Source organism: Stegastes partitus, unplaced genomic scaffold (genome assembly GCF_000690725.1).
Source record: "Stegastes partitus isolate 25-593 unplaced genomic scaffold, Stegastes_partitus-1.0.2 Scaffold512, whole genome shotgun sequence".
In the NCBI taxonomy this organism is placed as follows: Eukaryota; Metazoa; Chordata; class Actinopteri; family Pomacentridae; genus Stegastes; species Stegastes partitus.
In genome coordinates this window covers 129,095-149,183 of record NW_007578243.1, presented here as the reverse complement: position 1 = coordinate 149,183, position 20,089 = coordinate 129,095, and the positions used below count along the sequence as shown (strand labels likewise).

The 20,089-nt window shown below is 41.6% G+C and overlaps 2 protein-coding genes across 2 annotated transcripts in view; both read left to right on the top strand.

Moving 5' to 3' along the window:
• Window positions 1-9,624, top strand: part of dnah2 (dynein, axonemal, heavy chain 2) — a 73,790-nt gene extending 64,166 nt beyond the window's left edge. Inside the window, 6 exon segments of the mRNA XM_008287673.1 lie at window positions 1,051-1,202; window positions 2,361-2,475; window positions 7,553-7,729; window positions 8,103-8,171; window positions 9,071-9,221; window positions 9,470-9,624. Of these exon segments, the coding sequence (XP_008285895.1) occupies window positions 1,051-1,202; window positions 2,361-2,475; window positions 7,553-7,729; window positions 8,103-8,171; window positions 9,071-9,221; window positions 9,470-9,624 (819 nt within the window).
• A 4,489-nt stretch (window positions 9,625-14,113) lies between these two features.
• Window positions 14,114-20,089, top strand: part of kdm6ba (lysine (K)-specific demethylase 6B, a) — a 130,252-nt gene continuing 124,276 nt past the window's right edge. Inside the window, exons 1-3 of the mRNA XM_008287672.1 lie at window positions 14,114-14,551; window positions 14,629-14,746; window positions 19,622-19,814. The gene's annotated coding sequence lies outside the window, so the exon portion shown is untranslated. The remainder of the gene's footprint in view (window positions 14,552-14,628; window positions 14,747-19,621; window positions 19,815-20,089) is intronic.

Below are 20,089 nucleotides of genomic sequence, written 5' to 3'. Positions count from 1 at the left end.
CTTATTATGACCCACAAGTGTATTTGTTGTCTTTCCAGTATCCCGTAGTTTGAAGTTTGGTTTCCATCCTCCTTGTTTAGATGGAGCTTATGTGTGTTAAACATTTCACTTACTTCCAAAAAAACACGTAATTATATGCTAGGCTTTATTTCCTACCACTATGTACAAAGTGCCACAAATGATCTGTGATTTATAAAATGCATGTGGTTCGGTCAATGCGATTTGAAAACCTTCCTCTCTCTTTATTTTTGTGACAGACCAGTTAATAGTTGCAGCTAAAAAACGCTCTCTTCATGAAGCCAACCAGCCATATTTGATAGATTATTTTCCCCCGCAATGCTGAAACAGCCATATGGTTACATAACACTGGCTAACAGTCATCAGCGTAATATGATACAGATCCAGGAATCAGTGTTTGATGGAGAATGTGGCCCTGTAAAGTTTTAGGACATGCCTTAAAGGATGCTTTGGGATGTTTCTAACTGAATCTTTATGTTGCTGTTAGAACTTTATACTTACTGTTGTAAATCAAAATGTGCTTTTAGTTGTTGATAAAGTGCTTTGTTAGTACAAAACAAAGGTCAGAGCATTTATTTAAATACTAAATTACATTTTTTAAAACATAGCTCCCACATGCTGTGCCATTGTACACATATTGATTGATTTCATTATATTTTATCACCTGTAAATGTTGTCAGGCTCATACATAGTTTTCTTTTGGGTAAAGCCAGATTTTTCTTTCTTTTTTTTTTTTTTTTTAATCTGATGGAACATTGCCTCTCATTCCTTTAAGTAATAGTTTGTCTTCGCGCTTTAAAGTCTGTGATAATGTAATAGTGCAACTAAATACATCTAATCTGTCCAACTGATAAGGCAATCTTATTTTCCAACTCCTTTTTCTTAATTCTTGTGGTTGCTAGAGTATAATTGTTTTTTTCTGGAGTGTGTGTGTGTGTGTCTCTGTGTGTGTTTGCGTATATTTTACTGTTAAGAACAAAAGCCTGTGTGAGTCACATCTGCTTTTGTACAACATTTAATCTGTGTTTTTAGGTATTAGAGCTGTTGACAGATGTTCGTAAGAAGATCCCAGCACCGATTGACTACGAAGGCACCAGGTCCCTCCTCCAGGAAAACCCTACACCTCTCGATGTGGTCTTGCTGCAAGAGATCCAGAGATACAACTCTTTGCTGAACACCATCACGTATGAACTCTGTGTGTGTCTGTCAGCATTTCCTCTGGCCATGTGTCTTGTTTGTGGGGTACCTTTATGCGTGTAACTACTGTCTCAAATAAGGTAGGAATGTAAGTGTAATGTGACACTAACGCACATCTGACTAACATTCAGCAGATTCGCAGCAGAACAATTACAATTCCTCATCAGCGAATAATTAGCAATTCAGGGTGGTGCTGCTCACGTAAGGGCTTTCTCTCCTGCTACTTCCTCCTTACTTACTCTCCTCCTGTTACTGCAGCAGGCTGTGTACCATCCTGAATAGAGATAATAACAGAGATTAAAAGAGGAGGAAATTAAAGTTAATTTGGATTTGGATCTTGCACAGACAGTGCTGTATGCCTGAAATGCATGCGTTGTTCTTTTGTCACCATTACATACTAAGGGTTGCTTGCATCCAGGCACTTAAATAATTTATTCTTTTAAACTTTTTGAGACCCTAGAATTAGCATCTACACATACACAAACATTTCACAGTGTAGAATGAGATATTTCATGGTTATGCTGCCTTATCTTGCACATAGCCTGCTGTCATTTCTTATCGATGGACAACTAGTAAACCAAAATGAATGGTACGAAAAGGAATTCCTCATCATCAGGAGCCTCAGTGCCATCATATTACATTACTGTGACAATAAGCCAAAGAGACACATCTGTGTCGCTGTGTCAGCAGTTTGACATTTATGGGCAGTAATCCTACCATGAAGTAAACCAAAATCACCCTGTTGCTCAATTATTACATACCAATACATTACAATTATTACATACATTTTTTTTTTTTAACATGTTGACACCCAAACATTGTTAAAGATAAATGGTTTGACAAATAGGACTGCAAGATGGCTCAGTGGTTAGCACTGTTGCCTCCCAGCGAAAACATTCCCGGTTCGCGTCCCAGTTAGGACGCCCGGGATCTTTCTGCGTGGAGTTTGCATGTTCTCCCCGGTTCTCTCAGGGTTCTCTGGCTTCCTCCCACAGTCTGTGGGAAACTTGTTGTTTCAATATACTGGGAAGAACTGATGGATAAACATTGATTATACTGCAAAATTTTGCAATGAATCAGAGTTCATTGCCCATGTAGCCACTGTTGTCACTTGTTGCTGTAACTGTATATGATTGTGTCTGTAGCTCATCCCTGGTGGAGCTGGAGAAGGGGATCAAAGGCTTTGTGGTGATGTCACCCAGCATGGAGGAAACCTTCAACTGCATCTATGATGCCCGTGTACCACCGCTGTGGGAGAAGGTACGAACACACAGAGCACCCACAATTATTCACACAATCTTCCTTTGAAGAGTTCTTTTGAGGTCACATCAAAAACCATTAGTATGCTTTACTGCTCTAATTTTCATCTCCTGGTTATCTTCTCTCTGCTGCTTGATGGGTAATCTTCAGCTTCTCACTTCTTATAACATATAGATGTACTTACACATATTATAAGTGTGAAGCACAAATTCTTGTACTGCCTGGCTGATGCACTTGCAGTATGATAGAGGAGACTCTCTGAGAGGCTACACCTGCTACCTTCTTTGTGTCTTACTTCATAAAGTTGGCAGACACAGACTAGAAGGAAGAAGTGCTGCTAAGATCAATAATATTGAGATAGCTGCTCAGTGGAGAATTGAGTGGACATGAATAATACAAGACAGAAAAGACCGTGCTGAGTCGGGATTAAAATGATAAAAGAATGCTTTGAAAAACATAACAAAGTGTGCGAGGTCCAAGGTAAACAGTGAAACAAATGCAGCCTTTATTGGCTTGGCCCTCCTGTACTGTATGATCAAGTTCTGACCGAGTATTTCTGTTTGAGGGTCACAGATAATGTTTCAGCGCTGACAGACTGCTGTGTTTATTTTTCCATTCCATATTCAGACTTCATTTACATCTAAGTGTCTCTCTCTGCAACAGCTACAATAGGTTACTATGGTGTGCTGCCACTAAACAGGGATCACTCTGATGTCCAGTCCAGAGTCTTGGTTATCGATCTTTGTGAATGTGATGTGATCGACACCGATCTATTGTTCTTCCTTGGGCCAGTAAAACGGCTGCAGGCCTGTGTCTGTGCTCACTCGCTGGTCTGTTATTAAAGGTGTATTTATCCATCACTCTGCCTGGATACACAGACACACTTGTTCTGGTCTGCCCAACCGCAGACACACAAACACACACACACTGATGGCGCTCTGGCAGTATTCCAGCTGTGATTCTGTCCGAACGCTCCATTCCGGCTTCATTATCACTGGACCTCTCTTTACAGTGGGGAGAGAACACAGGGTGCTGTCAGTCTGGGTCAAGGGGCTTGAAAAGATTCTGGCTTACAAGTGAGTTTGGGTGTGTGTGCGTGTCTTTGTGTGAGTGCAGCATATGAGTCAGTGGAGTGTGTGTGTGCGTGCGCGTGCGTGTGTTTGTGTGTGTGTGTGTCAGTGTCTGTGTTCACTGAGGAGGGGTCACTCAGGGCACTTCTGTTTATATTCAAGTGTCTGATTCTGTCCTCATTAAGTGCTGTGCATGTGTATGTATGTGGGTGTGTGTTTGTGCATGGCTGTTCATCAGGTGGAGCATACCTTGGTCCTCAGTGCCTGAACAAAGCCAGTGTCTGTGGACTAATCATAGTGTAATAAGCAAAGTAAACCTTCCAAGGCCTACTCCACTTTCCTAAAAAGACCCTGAGCTCATTGTCCTCTAGCCAGCAGCTTATTACTGCTCGATGTACTGTATGTGTGTGTGCATGTGTGTATCTATTTCCTTTTATTGGACTATTGGATAGCTATTAGAGCTAGTGCCTCCAGCTGAGCATATGTTCTACTGACCACTTGTAAACATGACAGCTCTTTTTTTTTCTTTCTGTTTTTGGGTTTTATTTATCTCAAACCTTTTCAAATTTGCTATGTCCTGTTCTTTTTCTGTGTGTACTTTAAGTCAACTTCATCTCCCTCTGTCTATATCTCATTTTTTTAAAATATGTTTTAGTATTGCCTTCATTCTCCTCTCTTCTTTCTCTCTATGTCTTCATGCCTCATCTGATCCAAATAGCGACAACAGCCCCTCATAGATTCTCATCCATCCATCCATTATATATACACCGCTTAATCCTCACTAGGGTCACGGGGGGGCTGGAGCCTATCCCAGGTGACAGGGGACACCCTGGACAGGTCACCAGTCTATCACAGGGCTACACTTATAGACAGACAACCAAGGACACTCGCACTCACACCTACGGACAATTTAGAATCACCAGTCAACCTCAACATGTTTTTGGACTGTGTGGGAGGAAGCCGGAGAACCCGAAGAGAACCCACGCTGCACGGGGAGAACATGCAAACTCCACGCAGAAGGATCCCGGTGCCCCCACCGGGACACGAACCAGCGACCTTCTTGCTGCGAGGCAACAGTGCTACCAACTGCACCACCTTGCAGCCCTCATAGATTCTCAGTCCTGCTTATTTATCCCTCCATCCCTTCATCCCTCTCTTCTCCACCCCTCCTTGGCATAGCAGCCTGTCATTAGCTCTGAGCTCACAGACGCATGGCTTTAATTTTGGCTTGCCTGCCTCTCTGTCTCTGGCCATTTTGTATCTGGTTTCCACACAAGGCTCTGAGTGTGTGTGTGTGTGTGTGTGTGTGTGTGTGTGTGTGTGTGTGTTTCCATGTGAGAACTGTATAGTATATGTGTATCTGTGCCTGTAGAAGGATTTGAAATAAATCAATGAAATTTATACAGCCAATAAAAGTTACATAAATATTTTGGTGTCTTTCCAGGCCTTTAGTTGACATTGCGCAAGCATCGAGCTTGTGTCTGAATGTGAGGGTCTGGAAGACAACTGAAAAGTAAATGTACATATATAACTGGTTTCATTTTAACAGTATCCCTGAGGTAGAAAAAAGAGTGAAATCTGAACACAGAAATCAGAACAACCAGTTTGACTCTAGGAATCTATAAGAATTCACCTTCAAAAGTTTGGTCTGTCTGATCTGTGATGAAGTTTATATAGCAGCTTGACAACTAGTACAACTAAAACCATTTAATGGAGGCCAAGATTCTCTGTTTCACAAGGCAAATAGCTGAGTCTGATTAATATTGGTTTCTTATTTGTATACTGTTTGCAAGCAATTATTATGTAATGGGACAAAATGCATAGGCTTTACTTTTGCAACTGTGACATGTGATGTGATCTGCATTTTGTATTTTCACTTATCTCTTGGAATTTTCCCGTGTACACTGAAGACGGCGAAAACCTCAACATTGAAGTTTACTGGAAACATATATATACTAACCAGTAGCTACTGGCTCCCGCTGACCACTTGAACATAAGCTGTCCAGTTTCTGAGAATGTCCCTACCAAAAGAGGAGCACAAATATATTAAGAAAGCACCTTAAATCTGTGGCTATCCCAACTGGGCCTTCATTACTCAGAAAAAGAAAAAAAAAAAAACAGCACGATGTCAAACAGAGAAGAAAAGAACAGGTGGAACAACATTGTCATTCCATATGTAACTGTTTTGTCTAAGAAACTTCTCCAAACACAACCTCCTGGTGCACTTCAGACCCAGCAACACAGAGACAAAAACTAGTTCACCCTGAGGTTAAAACACCCAAACCCCAACTGTGAAAGGTTGTATATGCAGTCCAATACAGCGAGGAGTGCACAGACCGAGAGGAGACTAAATATCAGCTCCAAAAGCATATGGCTCAACACAGGAGAGCATTCACATTCTGGACAGAGAAGACAGATGATTTGAGAGGGGAGTTGGGGAACCCGTCTATTTTAAACTGGAATAGCCAGCTGTAAACAGAGGAGCGGGTCAGTGACACCACTTATCAGGTACTTATCAGGCAGTTTTGAGATCCGTCACCAGACAGCTTTACCACAATTGCCACCTCGAGCCATCCCTCGCCCAGCAGTTTCACAAGTGTTCACATCCCAAAGTATGTGAGTCTTGGGTTGTTAACAGGCCATGAGTCATGTGATTTGCGGGTGAGCATATAAATCTGAGACTCCTAGACTCTCAGTCAGTTAGAACTCAAGACATATTTTGAACGACAGGCGGAACATCCTCAGGAGTCAGTTACCTTTCACTGAAGGGCTTCAGATCGCTGTCCAAAACTATAGGGAACTTTTCCAGCAGTTCCTCTCAGTACCTCAAGTGTAACTTATGAATCGATTGGTTGACTGAAAGAAAATGTATCTTGTAATTATTTAATTCATTTGGTCTGTTACATGTCTTTATACATTAAATGCCTTTGTGTATTACATTTTAGCTTTGGACTTTGTAAAGATGTAACAGGCATCCGTCAGTATTTTTGATGTATTTTAGATGCAATTGTTAATCTATCCATCCATCCATCCATTATCTGTACACCGCTTAATCCTCACTAGGGTCGCGGGGGGGGCTGGAGTCTATCCCAGCTGACTCAGGGCGAAGACAGGGGACACCCTGGACAGGTCGCCAGTCTATTGCTGGGCTACACTTAGAGACAGACAACCAAGCACACTCACATTCACACCTACAGACAATTTAGAATCACCAATTAACCTCAACATGTGTTTGGACTGTGGGAGGAAGCCGGAGAACCCGGAGAGAACTGGGGAGAACATGCAAACTCCACACAGAAAGATCCCGGGTGTCCTTCTTGCTGCGAGGCAACGGTGCTACCCACCGAGCCACCTTGCAGCCCCCAATTGTTAATCGATTACTTAAAAAAGTAATGAGTGAATGCACTAATGAAAGTAATTACAGCAACAAGCCAACAGTTCATTCCCTAATGTGTTGTACTTTTGTGTGTAAGATAGCAAAACTAGATAACCTTTGGAGCACTGCTCATTGAACACCTTCCCTCATAATCGCTAATATGCTCTGGTTTAGTGTTAATAGATTCCAATAAATCTTCCTTAAGCAAAATCAAATCAACCAAACTAAGTAAACATTGTATCTTAGTCGCATAATTGTTCAAACACATGCCACATAACCACAATGTTCCCCGTTTGATTCTAAATGTAGACCTGTGTGCTATTTTCCCTTCTCTCACCCACATTTTCTTCAGTCTTGACTGAGTACAATAAAGGCAACAATAATCAAATGGAGGTGTATATATTTTAACTATGTTCACGCTTTACTTGTGAATTTTCACACAGTTCTCACACACATTTTCCTGCATCGTTTTTTGTGTGCTGGTAAGATGGTAGACGTACAGGCCATCAACGCTCAGTGCAACTGCACTGTACTGAACTGTTCCCATTATGAGCGGCTGCCAACAGCTGGAAGCATGAAATGACTGCAGATTTGCAATGTCTCTGTTTCTCTCCCTCTCTCTATCCACTAGGCATACCCCTCACTGAAGCCTCTGGCAGCTTGGACCAGGGATCTTTGCCAGCGAGTCGATCAGTTTGCACGCTGGGCAGAGACGATGCAGCCCCCCAACTTGTTCTGGTTGTCCGGCTTCACCTTTCCCAACAGCCTACTCACCGCTGTGCTACAGTCCTCTGCTCGACAACACAACGTGAGACAACCTCATGCACATACAGACGCTTATGTAATTCTGCATGCATGAGGTTATTATGTGATTTTTACAACTGGAGACTAAACAGTGAAGATTGAATTTTACAGCCACACAACTTAGACACATGAAATCACCTGAGAAACGCTTGGAGGTAGCTGGTTTTCAAAGCACACTGCAGTCGTCCTCTGTGCGAGTTTGGCAGACACAACCTGTTAAATACTTCTGTCTATCACTCCTTTAGGCGCATATATTATTCTCAACTCTTCTAGCAGAACTCTGCTGCGATGAATTCAAATGTTCTTGTTTCACTTTTAAACCGTTAACAGCAATGATATCTTGTCCAGCCAACAGTTACCATTGTGTGTTCTTGCAGATATCAGTTGACACACTGTCCTGGGAGTTTATAGTGTCCACTGTGGATGACAGCCTTTCCCCTCCTAAGGTGACTGTCTATACACACATTTTTATTTCTATATAGATTTCCATAAACCTGCCATTAGACCACTTTTTCTGAGCCATTAGCTTTCTGCTGTCATTGCCAGTTTCTGTCACATTTTTCATTTCTGCTCAGACACCGACTGTGTGATTTTTCTCAAAAAAAAAAAGAAATATTTTCATTCAAAGCAGCACACCACTTTGTGCTTCTGTCTTCCCATTCCACAAATCTGCTCTTGCATTTGAATTGTTTTGCGTACCACTTAAAATATTTTTTTTTTCCTGTTGTTCACAAATACCTGTCATTGTAACTTGATTTCTTACTCAAGCCATCTTATTTAACTCTTTTCTGTGTCAGCTTCTCTGTGCCTGTCTGTCTCTTTCTCCATTATACCTCCCTATGCTACTCCAAAACCAATACACACTTCTATCCCTTCCTCTCTTATGTGCTTCCTCCCACTCGTTTCTTTTTGTCTCTCTGGCTCCTTTTCCTTTGTCCAAATTCTTCTTTCCTTTCTCTGCTCTCTCTTCTAACACCTCTTCTCCCCACAATGTTTTCCTTTGGAAATTTCTACCCTTTCTATTCTCCTACTCTCTCTCATGACCTAGTGCTTCCCATTCATCTCTGCTTTCTGTGCCACTCCTGTGTTCCCTCTGCCTTTTCCGTTTTTCCAGCTTCTCTCCTCTGTCCATCTTTCCCCTTGCAGGCATGCATTTTCTGTTGTTTCACCTTGCCACGCTCTTAGTTTAATTACCTAATTGGCATATATGTTTGTCCAAAGTCATCTCACAGCAAGTATTTATATCTCTCCTGTTGCCTTTCCCTGCTTGTAACCCTCCATCCCCCCTCCATTCCCCCTTGTTTGTCCTCTCATTTCCTCTCCTACCCGCCTCTTTTCCCTCCAGGATGGAATATTTGTCAGAGATTTGTACCTGGAGGGAGCTGGTTGGGACAAGAAGAACTCCTGTCTGGTGGAAGCTGAACCCATGCAGATGGTCTGTCCCATGCCCACCATCCACTTTAAACCAGTGGAAAACCGCAAGAAGATGGCTAAGAGTGAGTTTTATGGGACTTTTTGATATGGAATTCCTCACCTCACCCCACAAAACTTCTTCTCTGTTATCCTTGTGTAATTTGATTTGAATTTTAATTATTTATCTTCAATTTGAAGAAAAAAAAATCAATTGAATTTCCCTTCTGGGATGAATAAAGTATTTTTCATTTCTTTCATTCATTTCTTGTTTTCGCCATCTGTTTGATGCTGTGTTGTTTCACTTACTTGGCTCTGTGTATCTTGTTTGTAGATATGTACCTGTGTCCGTGTTACTACTTCCCGGTGCGTTCTGGTGTGGCAGGACGAGCCTCTTTTGTGGTCGCCGTTGACCTCAGATCCGGAGCTGTGAGTCCAGATCACTGGATCAAGAGAGGGACTGCTCTTCTCATGAGCCTGGACAACTGAAGGCATTAACAAACGCACTCACATATTGGCCAACACTTTGTTTCTAGTGGCGCTTATTGTTATTTATTAATATAATTGTATTACATGTTATCAATTTTTATTGTTTTTCTTTGTGACCTTCAAGTTTTAAAGGGCATAAAGCTACAGTTCAAAGAAAATGATTGTGTTCTTAAATATTTTGCATTCCATAAAGATTTTCACACCTGAGGTTTAACAAGAGCCATTGCTTGACTGTTTGAAGATTGTCTGCACACTTCTGGTAGATCTCTATCCCATCTTCTTGGTTTTTCCCTCCAGCAGCTGTTCACTGAGCCAATATGCAGTTCTCTCCACAGACCTGCATCAGTCTTTCCATGCTGACCCTTTTCTACCCCTCTCAAACATAGACACCGACACACCAACATCCGCACACTCACACATGCACACGGAATAACCTCCTACTGCGTGGTGTTGTGTTTTACTGGAAACTCGCTTCCTTGTAACATCTGGATCAAGTGTCTGCTTGTTTGAGTGTGTGCTCATTGAATTCCTTCGTAGTCTGATGAGGTGTTGCACATCGTCGTCTATTTTGTGTGAACATAGCAGATTTGACAAAGGACTTGCTCAAAGACAGTTCTGAGCGTTAAAAAGCGTGTGCCAAATATGTGCTAAATTATTATATTGTGATTCCGTTTTGGAATACACTGAATATTCAAAAAGACTGGGAAAAAAAAAGTGAGTGAACCCTTTTGAATTATCTGTATATGTGTAGAAATTGTTTAAAAGTCCCTCTGTGGTTGTTGATTTTACCCCGAAAAGCTCATCTTTGTGTATCAAAGTTATATACTTCGACATTTTATTCCAAAAAAAAATGGTCTCTTTCTGCTTTAAAATGGCTTAGATTTAACAATATACTGTTGCTTCTTTTAGAATGTTCAGCTCTATGAAATCTCTGCCTCTTTCTCTACTAATCCTTTCCTATTCGCTGCAGCTCGAGCACAGCAGCTCACCAACAACTCTGCTTCTACACTGTAAAACTGTAAAACTGCTGTACCCTACACAGTAGTAAATTGTAGTATTGGAGTAATTACATAGATTATCCATCCATTATCTATACACCGCTTAATCCTCACTAGGATGGCGGGGGGGCTGAAGCCTATCCCAGCCGACTCAGGGCGAAGGCAGGGGACACTCTGGACAGGTCACCAGTCTATCACAGGGCTACACTTAGAGACAGACAACCAAGCACACTCACATTCACACCTACGGACAATTTAGAATCACCAATTAACCTCAACATGTTTTTGGACTGTGTGGGAGGAAGCCAGAGAACCCAGAGAGAACCCACGCTGCACGGAGAGAACATGCAAACTCCACGAGAGATCCCGGTGCCCTACATAAATTATATACTGTATAATTTAGTCATACATGTTTGAAACTGGGCTGCAAGGTGGCTCGGTGGTTAGCACAGTTGCCTCGCAGCAAGAAGGTCATCAGTTCACGTCCCGGTGAGGACACCCAGGATCTTTCTGTGTGGGGTTTGCATGTTCTCCCCCTACAGCGTGGGTTCTCTCTGGGTTCTCCGGCTTTCTCCCACAAAGTCCAAAAACATGTTGAGGTTAACTGGTCATTCTAAACCAGCCATAGGTGTGAATGTAAGTGTGCTTGGTTGTCTGTCTCTAAGTGTAGCACTGCGATAGACTGATGACCTGTCCAGGGTGTCCCCTGCCTTCACCCTACGTCGACTGAGATAGGCTCCAGCTCCACTGCGACCCGAGTGAGGATTAAGCGGTGTATAGATAATGGATGGATGGATGAGAATCTATGAGGGGCTGTTGTCGCTATTTGGATCAGATGAGGTATGAAGACATTGAGAGAAAGAAGAGAGGAGAATGAAGGCAATACTAAAACATATAAAAGGAATGAGATGTGAAATTCATGTTTGTGAGATTGTCATCAGTACATTGCAGCTTATAAAAGACACCATAATGGCATGCTATCAAGGTAAAAACCTTTAAATATGGTCAGATTTTCATCCAAGTTACAATTACATACCAATGCAGTACATTTAACTCATACCACACACATTATTGTGTTGTTCTTGTCCATATTACATACATACTTCAAACATTTACAGTGTAGGTTGGAAGAAGTATATGAAGCCCGAGGCTAACGGCGTCAACAAGAGCTAACTAGAGTCAGGAGTTAACTAACTTAGAGTTGTCTCAAGGAAACAAGATTAGAGTTGTGGTTCAGAGATACTTTGACTATTTGTACTTAATACTTTGACTATTCATACTTAATATTTTGAATTTTCCATTCTGCTGCAGAGATCTTCAAAGAGGTACGATTTAAACATTTGCATAAGTGTGATTGTGACTACTTTGCCTAGACGTGGGCCCTCAGCAAAGATGGCTCCAGAGGCACACCAAAGAAAACTGAAAAAGTGAAGTCAAAAAGAAGAAGAAGAAGAAGCCCCCCTCATAAAATATGTTACCATAGTGGTTCCCCAAAGGCTGAAGCTCAGTGGAAGTTGCTGCAGCATTCAAACTATATCATCTACAGAGCAACTTTACACAAAGAAAATCTTACTTTCAAAGTTGTCCAGGCAGAGTCCATGATTGAACCCAACTGGAGCTGTGGATTGACCTCGAGAGAGCCAGAAATGTGAAGAAAATGGCTGAGCTGAAGCAGTCTTGTGGTCCAAAATTCCTGAATGTTTCATGGGTGTGTTTAGTAAAAACAAAAACGATTATAATTATTTGTGTGTTGTTAGCTTTAGGACACTGCATTTGTCTATACTTGTAACTTAGACGAAGATCCGATTACATCTTTAGGAACAGCTGATGAAGAAAACCAGGCAATTCCAAGGGGTTCTTTCTAATGTACATGCCCACTATTTACAAGTCGTAGAAATACAAATCAATTAATGTTAGTGGTAGATTTTTATCTTTGAACTAAAATATATTTTAAAATTGTTAAAATTAGATGTGGTTTAGCCCACTCACACGTACACAAAGTAACCTAACCCACTGTAAGAAACACACACAGCAAGGCACACATGCAAACAATGCAGTTGATCAAGGTGAGGTAAAGGACATTTTTATGCTAATGTGCATTTCTCCCAGGCTGAAAAAGAGGACAGGGGAGGCAGTGACTGAAGGAGAAATGAAGCTATTCAATCAAATGAATTCTAATGAAGCTTTCGCAGACAAGACGTTTGGAGTCGCTCAGCATTGTGAGAGAGAAGGCCCGGACTTCCCCACTGGAAAGGACTCGGCCCAAACTCCTGAAAGGGAGGGAGAGAAAAAAAACAAGAGAAGGACCCTGGAGAAAGTGAGCCGGGAGGAAGAATGATCCAGTAATGAGAGAGGGGAACCAGCGAGGGAGGGGCTGAGTTCAAGGTTGTATTCAGACTTAAGGATTGTCCCCCCTGAAAGACCAAACACAGACTTCCTCAGGGTTTAAGAGCCTCTTTATCAGACCCAGGTCTCTGTGTACACTGGTGGTCTCTGGGTGGTGTGTGTGTGTGTGTGGGGGGGGGGGGCAACATGCTGAATTCAAATTCAAATTGGCTTATTCTCTGGCCTGTGTGTGTGTGTGTGTGTGGGGGGGGGGGGCAACATGCTGAATTCAAATTCAAATTGGCTTATTCTCTGGCCTGGTTGTAACAAATATCAGTTAGGGGGAGTTTATGGAGAAACGCTTGAGCTGAAATGTACTAGGGTGTAAATGTAGCCTGGAACCGTGTCATATTATACATGGACTGACATACTCTAAAGTTTTATGGCTATTCCTGGAAACAATAATGATACAAACTGTTTGGTGACCTTTTCCCATCTACTTAAAAACCTAAGATTTCTACATTTTCACCAGTTTTTTTTCTTCAAAAGGGAATCCATTATCATTTAAAGGACTTATTACGGCTATTCTCGGCAAACTCCAGTGCTTCTCTTTGGAAACTTTGGAGGACATTCAAGGGAAAGTGTCTAACCACATTACACCATCTGCTGTTGAACACAGTATTACTTGAATTAAAGTGTGCGGAGACCCCCCCACACAACACCTCAAGCACTCCTGGGAGCCAAACTGAATCCCATCTGTGCTTTAATTTGATTTTGCCCTAGTTTTCAGTTTCTTGGGAAGTGTCAGCACCTGACGGGATTAGCAGACATCTCCAAAGCACAACTTCTGATTGCTTCAAGTGGCTCTTGGCCCCCTTTTTTTTTTTTTGGTCCACAAACTACCTCCAACTGAGAGCTTGACTCTTGAACCAGATAGTTTCTAAGGAGGGTCCAGTTGTTCTACTATTGAACAGTAGTTAATAATGGAATTTGGGCAAGTTGTACAGTGTGTTTGCCAGTGACTATGGAGGCGGGGCAGTTAATGTCCAAGACTCTTCCACTGAAAATAAACCTGCATGAGGAAAGAGAGAGAAGGAGAGAGAAAGGGAGAGGAGGGAGGCAGGGAGAGGAGGGAGGAGGAAGGGAAAGAGCCTTTCAACGGGGACAGAAGGGAAAAGAGTCTCCGTTTCAATGGAATAAAAACTGCGCAATTTCTTTAAGGACTCCCTGCTCGGATCGCGGCGGACCATTCCTCCCCGTGAAATCTGTGCCTTTTTTTTTTGTTGTTGGATGATTTGGGAATCCATTGCAAAAAAAAAAAAAAAGAAACCTCCCTGCTGTCTTGGATTCTACAACCAGCTTGCGATTTTTTTTTTTTAGACATTTTATTTGACCAGATCAGAGGAGCTGTGCAATCATTCAGAATATGACTGTGCAGAGATGCAACATCAGTGATGAGTCTATCCGTCATGCCTTGCCCATGGGCGAACATTTTCTCCGGCTGTGTGATTTATGCGTGCGTGCTGCTCCCCGTGTGTCGACGTTTGCACCTAAATGGATGTTGAATGAGGTTTCATGGATTTTTTTTTTTTTTTGGGGAGAGGGTTTTTTTTTTTAGAGTCACAGTATGAAGACCTCTACCTTCTGTATTCTTCTTCTTTTTTTTTTTTTTTTTTGAGAGGGTTTTTTTTTTTTTAATAGGGGGCTGCGTCATCCATGGCTGAAGCCGCTTTGCAGATTTTTCCACTATTGCACTGTTTTAACAGGGCACCTCCCCACAGCACATTTTGGATCAAAAGGTAAGCTGATGATGAGTCTATCAGACATGCTGGCATGTGTACACCGTGTTACCTAATTGTACCAATGAGACTCCATGAAAACAAGTACAGTGTCCTCTTCCTGGAATAAACCTTAAAGAACGCGATACATTACAGCAACTGCGGGGTTGTAAGTCTGCTAACTCTGCTTCCCTACAGCAGGAACACTGTGGATCTTGTGGTTTTTTTTCCTATAAGGTGGTGATTTGATTGCATTACATAACGAGCTCCACAACTTTACATGAATATATAAGTTTAGACACTGCAGCGGTTTAATATTGCGGTCTGATGCCTGCGATTTCCCCCAAAAATTCATAGTGAAACTGAACTTGGTGATGTCATGTTTTCTACGGCAAGGAGGCAATAGTTTACGGGAAGGTAGGAGTTGGGGATGTCGCAATCGCCGTGTGTTGATCTCGGTTTATAAACGCACGAAAAGGCGACGATCCCGTCCGTGGGTGTCAGATCACATTCAACGTGTGACTGTGAGGTTTGGCGATTTTTTCTTTTTTTCAGGGGGCTTGAAAGACGGCGATGTGAATGAAATGCGGGGGTCGCTGCTGTCGGAAGGAAGGAGTGTCGCATTTTCTTTCTGAAATGTCATGTGGTGAAGTTGTGGCGGGTTCTCTACTATTTCCAGGAAGAGCGTTTGAATTTTCTTCCCTTGGATTTCTCCCCCCACCTTCTCTGTCTCCACCCCTCTTCTTCTCGGTGGCACTTTTGGCGTTTTGCCACTGGATGGCGACGCAGGACAAGCGCACATGTGTGAATTTCAGCGTTGAACTTCACCAGACTGCGTGTTTGCCCAGCGAGGCTTGGCAAGGTCATCCAGTAACCCCCTTTTTCTGATCCAGTGACCCACTTTGAGGCCTGTCGGATCTGGCTTCCATACAAAGGTCATTCTGGCTGAACGTGGAAAGGATGGTGCGCTGCTGTGCCAAAGACTGATTGCGCGTTTCTAGTTAAAGCTGTATCGCCCACTTTTTAGATACAGCTGCAGTCATACCGTGCAAACATAGACAACTTAATATCTGTGGTGACAGCAAAGTGTGTCTTTGTGCAATTTTTCTTTCGTGAGACCAAAAAAAATGTCTACGAATAGCTCTAATAATATTGTTTACACTCGAATTCACATGATATGCTGATTGGAGTTCCATTAAAACACAAAACTAGTCTCTTACAGTAATCTCTTGGACCATTTTATATATATATTGCCACCATTATTCAAATCAAGTAATTTTTATGCATTAATGTCACTTAAGTCGCAATATATGGGCTGTAGTCACTTTTTGGCAAATGGAGTGTGACACTATGTAAGCTTTATTAGTCCTTCAAAGCTATTTCAACCAGTTAAACCATTTGGATTTACAATAATCAAGAGCACAAAGCTGGTGAAATGATGCATAGACTGGAGGATAGTTTCTCAAGCGGATCAGTTTTTGGTTTACGATCACTTTGTGGAACGATGGACACGTTGGTTGCGCATAAATTCCGCATTTCGACAATATTTAAATCGTTTTTCAAGTTGGGTTTAAGTATGTAATGTGCTACAATCAAAGTGACAAAGCAAACTTGTCAGTATGAACAACATACCCTTCATTTTTAACGAAGGGAGCACTAAGGATGAACTCAATGTCCCACAATGCATTGCAACTCGAGGTGCTGCTCACAGGTGGAACAGCTGAAAACTAATTGCACTGGTCGGACAGCGTTAGCAGGGCTAATGAAAACAAACAAAAAACAGAGATTTTTATTGTTTGTTTGCTTTATTTTTGCTTTATTTTTGCACATTTTTCCAAAATTCCAAAGTGGAGTCCTTCGGAGCAGTCTTCTACCAAATATTAACGGTAAAGTAGCTCCGTTTGTTTTCTGCACCAGCTGCAAAAACACATTGCAAACGTTTAGCTAGTCCCAGAAATGCATCTGTACACGTAAATATGTAATGCAGGTCCTAATATACATTAGTCTCCGTTGTGCGCAAAGCATTTAAATGACAGTATATTAAAAGTCCAGTGGACAGTTACAGTGTTTTCAAAGCAGTGACCAAATGTGTCCACTGAAATTGTCGTGGTGGTGGTGCGCAAAATTTAAAAGCCTCAACTGGATATCGGGAATTCTATTAGTCTATTGTAACATGGAGTTGAAACTATGTCAGTATGAGAGTTAAAGAGCTATTTTACAGTGAATTTGACTAATTATGTGATTTGCATAGACCCCTGCAGGTACATTTAACATTTTAGTTACTATGGTGACCACCGTTCAGAATGGCTGAGGAGAAGAGATGCTGCAGAGTATTTAAAGGGAAAACTACACCCATAGGCATCCACACTTTAATTCTGATTTCCATCCATCCATCCATTATCTATACACCGCTTAATCCTCATTAGGGTCGCGGGGGGCTGGACCCTATCCCAGCCGACTTAGGGCGAAGACAGGGGACACCCAGGACAGGTCGCCAGTCCATCGCAGGGCCACAAGAGACAGACAACCAAGCACACTCACATTCACACCTACGGACAATTTAGAATCACCAATTAACCTCAACATGTTTTTGGACTGTGTGGGAGGAAGCCGGAGAACCCGGAGAGAACGGGGAGAACATGCGAACCGGCGACCTTCTTGCTGCGAGGCAACAGTGCTACCAACTGCGCCACCTTGCAGCCCTAATTCTGATTTCAACACTGAAAAATAATCTGTCCATGTAGGATTCTAATGTATTTCACTTCAGCAACTTATGCTATAATACAGTGTTTTTTTTGTATTGGTACTCAGCTCTGTATTGCCGTATTTTGGTTTAATTAATATAGGTGTCATATTATGTAATGCATTAATATGCACAGGAATGCCACTGCTGCAAATATCCTGCTAGCAAATGGAAAAATCTTGCAAATAGTAACACTTGATATGACAGGAAAACATTCTGACTTTAGTGAATGCTTCAGACTTTTGCAGTAAATAATATCCAGCTGTGATCAACCTTGGAATTAGGGCCAAATTTAACTAATAAACTGTGACTTTGTGTGTGACTGCTCCCCTGTCCAAGGCGCAGGTAATTGTGTTTATGGATGAATTTGACCCATCAAATCTGAGGTGGCCACAGTGGTGTTAAAGTGAGATTGGCCACAGCACCTGCCTTTGAGGTACTTCTGCCCACACAAAACAAAGTTTATAGGTGGTGTGTGCTGAAGGTAGCTTTATATTGCTTGAGTACTTATTAGGTTTTACTTGCTGCGTATGGGCTAAAGCCCATCAAAGCTCAACTCCACCTCTGGACATCCAAATCAGTCAGTCGAGCGTCATCAGCTCACACAGTTACAACAGTAGTGAACAGTTTATGCTGGTGGCCAGTAGGTGACTTTATTGATTGTTTGATTGTGTCTTCTGGCATGTCATTGTGATCAGACACAAAGCTGCATTATCCGAAACATTTTTCCTGCACAGCAAACAAAGCTGTTGTGCATAGAGTCACAGTTTTTACAGGAAAATCATCTGGAATAAAATGGTTCTTTCCAGGATTTATCGAACTCCATCAGCTGTCAATGTCTTTTTTTTTTTATTTTGTTTTATTTTATTTTTTGAAGACAACAGACAGTACACACAGACCAACAATGAAAGCACAATCTGTCATACTTAAGTCTATATTATGTATTGCAGGAATATCAGTGTTTCTTGAACCATTAATTATATGCTACGAATATGAATCAAAATTTAAAAAACAACCAACAATAATGGTCCACCTCTGCAGTATATTTTGGAAATGGGCCTGTGTATTTGAGATGTTGTTTTACTGACCTTTGAAATGTCAAAGAGCTTCACAGAGGGGAAAGTTTTCTTCTTCAAATGTATTTCAAATATTGCATCATCCAAGTTATCAAAAGCTACAAATAGATGTCCCTCGGGAAATCTACTGCTTGCGTCTCTACTTTATGTGTGATAGAAATGTATTTGAGGAGGTAAATCAATAAGCTGTGAAGACCTTGGATTAACATTGTCTTCAGACTTCATCAAAGCAGTAATTACATGCTGGCACTGGAGCAGTGTTTCCACTACTCCAGAGCTTCTTTCATTGCATGTATGCACACTGCTGTAGCTATTTTTATGAACTGTACAAATTGCTGAAGTGTGAGATTGTGTTTTTTCCTCTAGATGGCGACACTCTAATAGTCTAACTCTGGTCTGTGTATCTGTTTCATGAACAGCGGCTAGTTTCTCTCAGTGCAGCAGCAGGAGGGTCGACTGTTGTCTCCAAATGTATGTAATTGTTAAATTCTCAGAATTTGACCAGTAAATAAACCCACCAGATTTATAGCTATCGAGGTCCAAGTTTTTACGACCTTGATGGCCTGTAGATCAGGAGTTCCAAAACTATTTATCCCCTATCTCTGAAAGTGTAACTGCCAGAAACTCACAACCCCCAGTATTCCTGCAGGTGGTTAAAGCATACAAGTGCATCAATAGGCCTAATATCATCACAAAGAACACAAAAATAGTAATATTGTTTTACTTTAATGCAAGATAGTAGCAGACATATCATTCAAAGTTATCTTCATACTGTAGTACAGAGTAGACATACAGTGTAGGAGCAGCAGACTTTCACAGTGTGTTTGTAATGATTATCAATTAAAGACTGTTTATCTTTTGGAACAGTTTTGGCTAAAATGTGCTTTTTCTAGTCCTGTTTAGGTTTTCTTTAATTTCTGGAAATAATCTTTCAACCATCCCTTGATGTCCTGTTTCCCACATTAGGAACAACTGCTTTAGATGACAGATCTCCACTTTAATCTTCTGCTTGATAACGGCTTTACTTGTTTTGAATCTGTCATCAAATAGCTGAATGTGTATGTTTCCCATTCACAGATAAGGAGTGAGGAACATGGCCAAACTTTGTAGTGCTGTGTTTGAAGACCCGCCACCACCTGACTGAAGCAGAAGTGAACTATGTGGCTACCTAACTGTATGCAAGGATGGACAAACCTCTCAGAGGCAGAGTGTGTCTAGACGGGCTTTACGCTGTGGGAATGGGATATACTCTTGCCATCCCTTCATGATGGTAAGACTGGCACAACCAAATTATGTGCATGTGAAAAGCATTTCAGCATTAATAGCATATTTCTTTTTTTTTTTTTAATATTAAAATTGCCATCTATTCTATCACAGAGTGGATGTCGTTAACTTTAAAAGGTGTCTTAGAAAAATCTTAGCTGCTGTCCTGTTCTGTTTTGCATCACTTGTTGCGTTGAGCTTGCTTGGTTTTCCTTCTAATGAAAGCAGACTCATTAGAACTCATTAGAATTCCTATAAGACCCATTGTTTGTATATTGACTT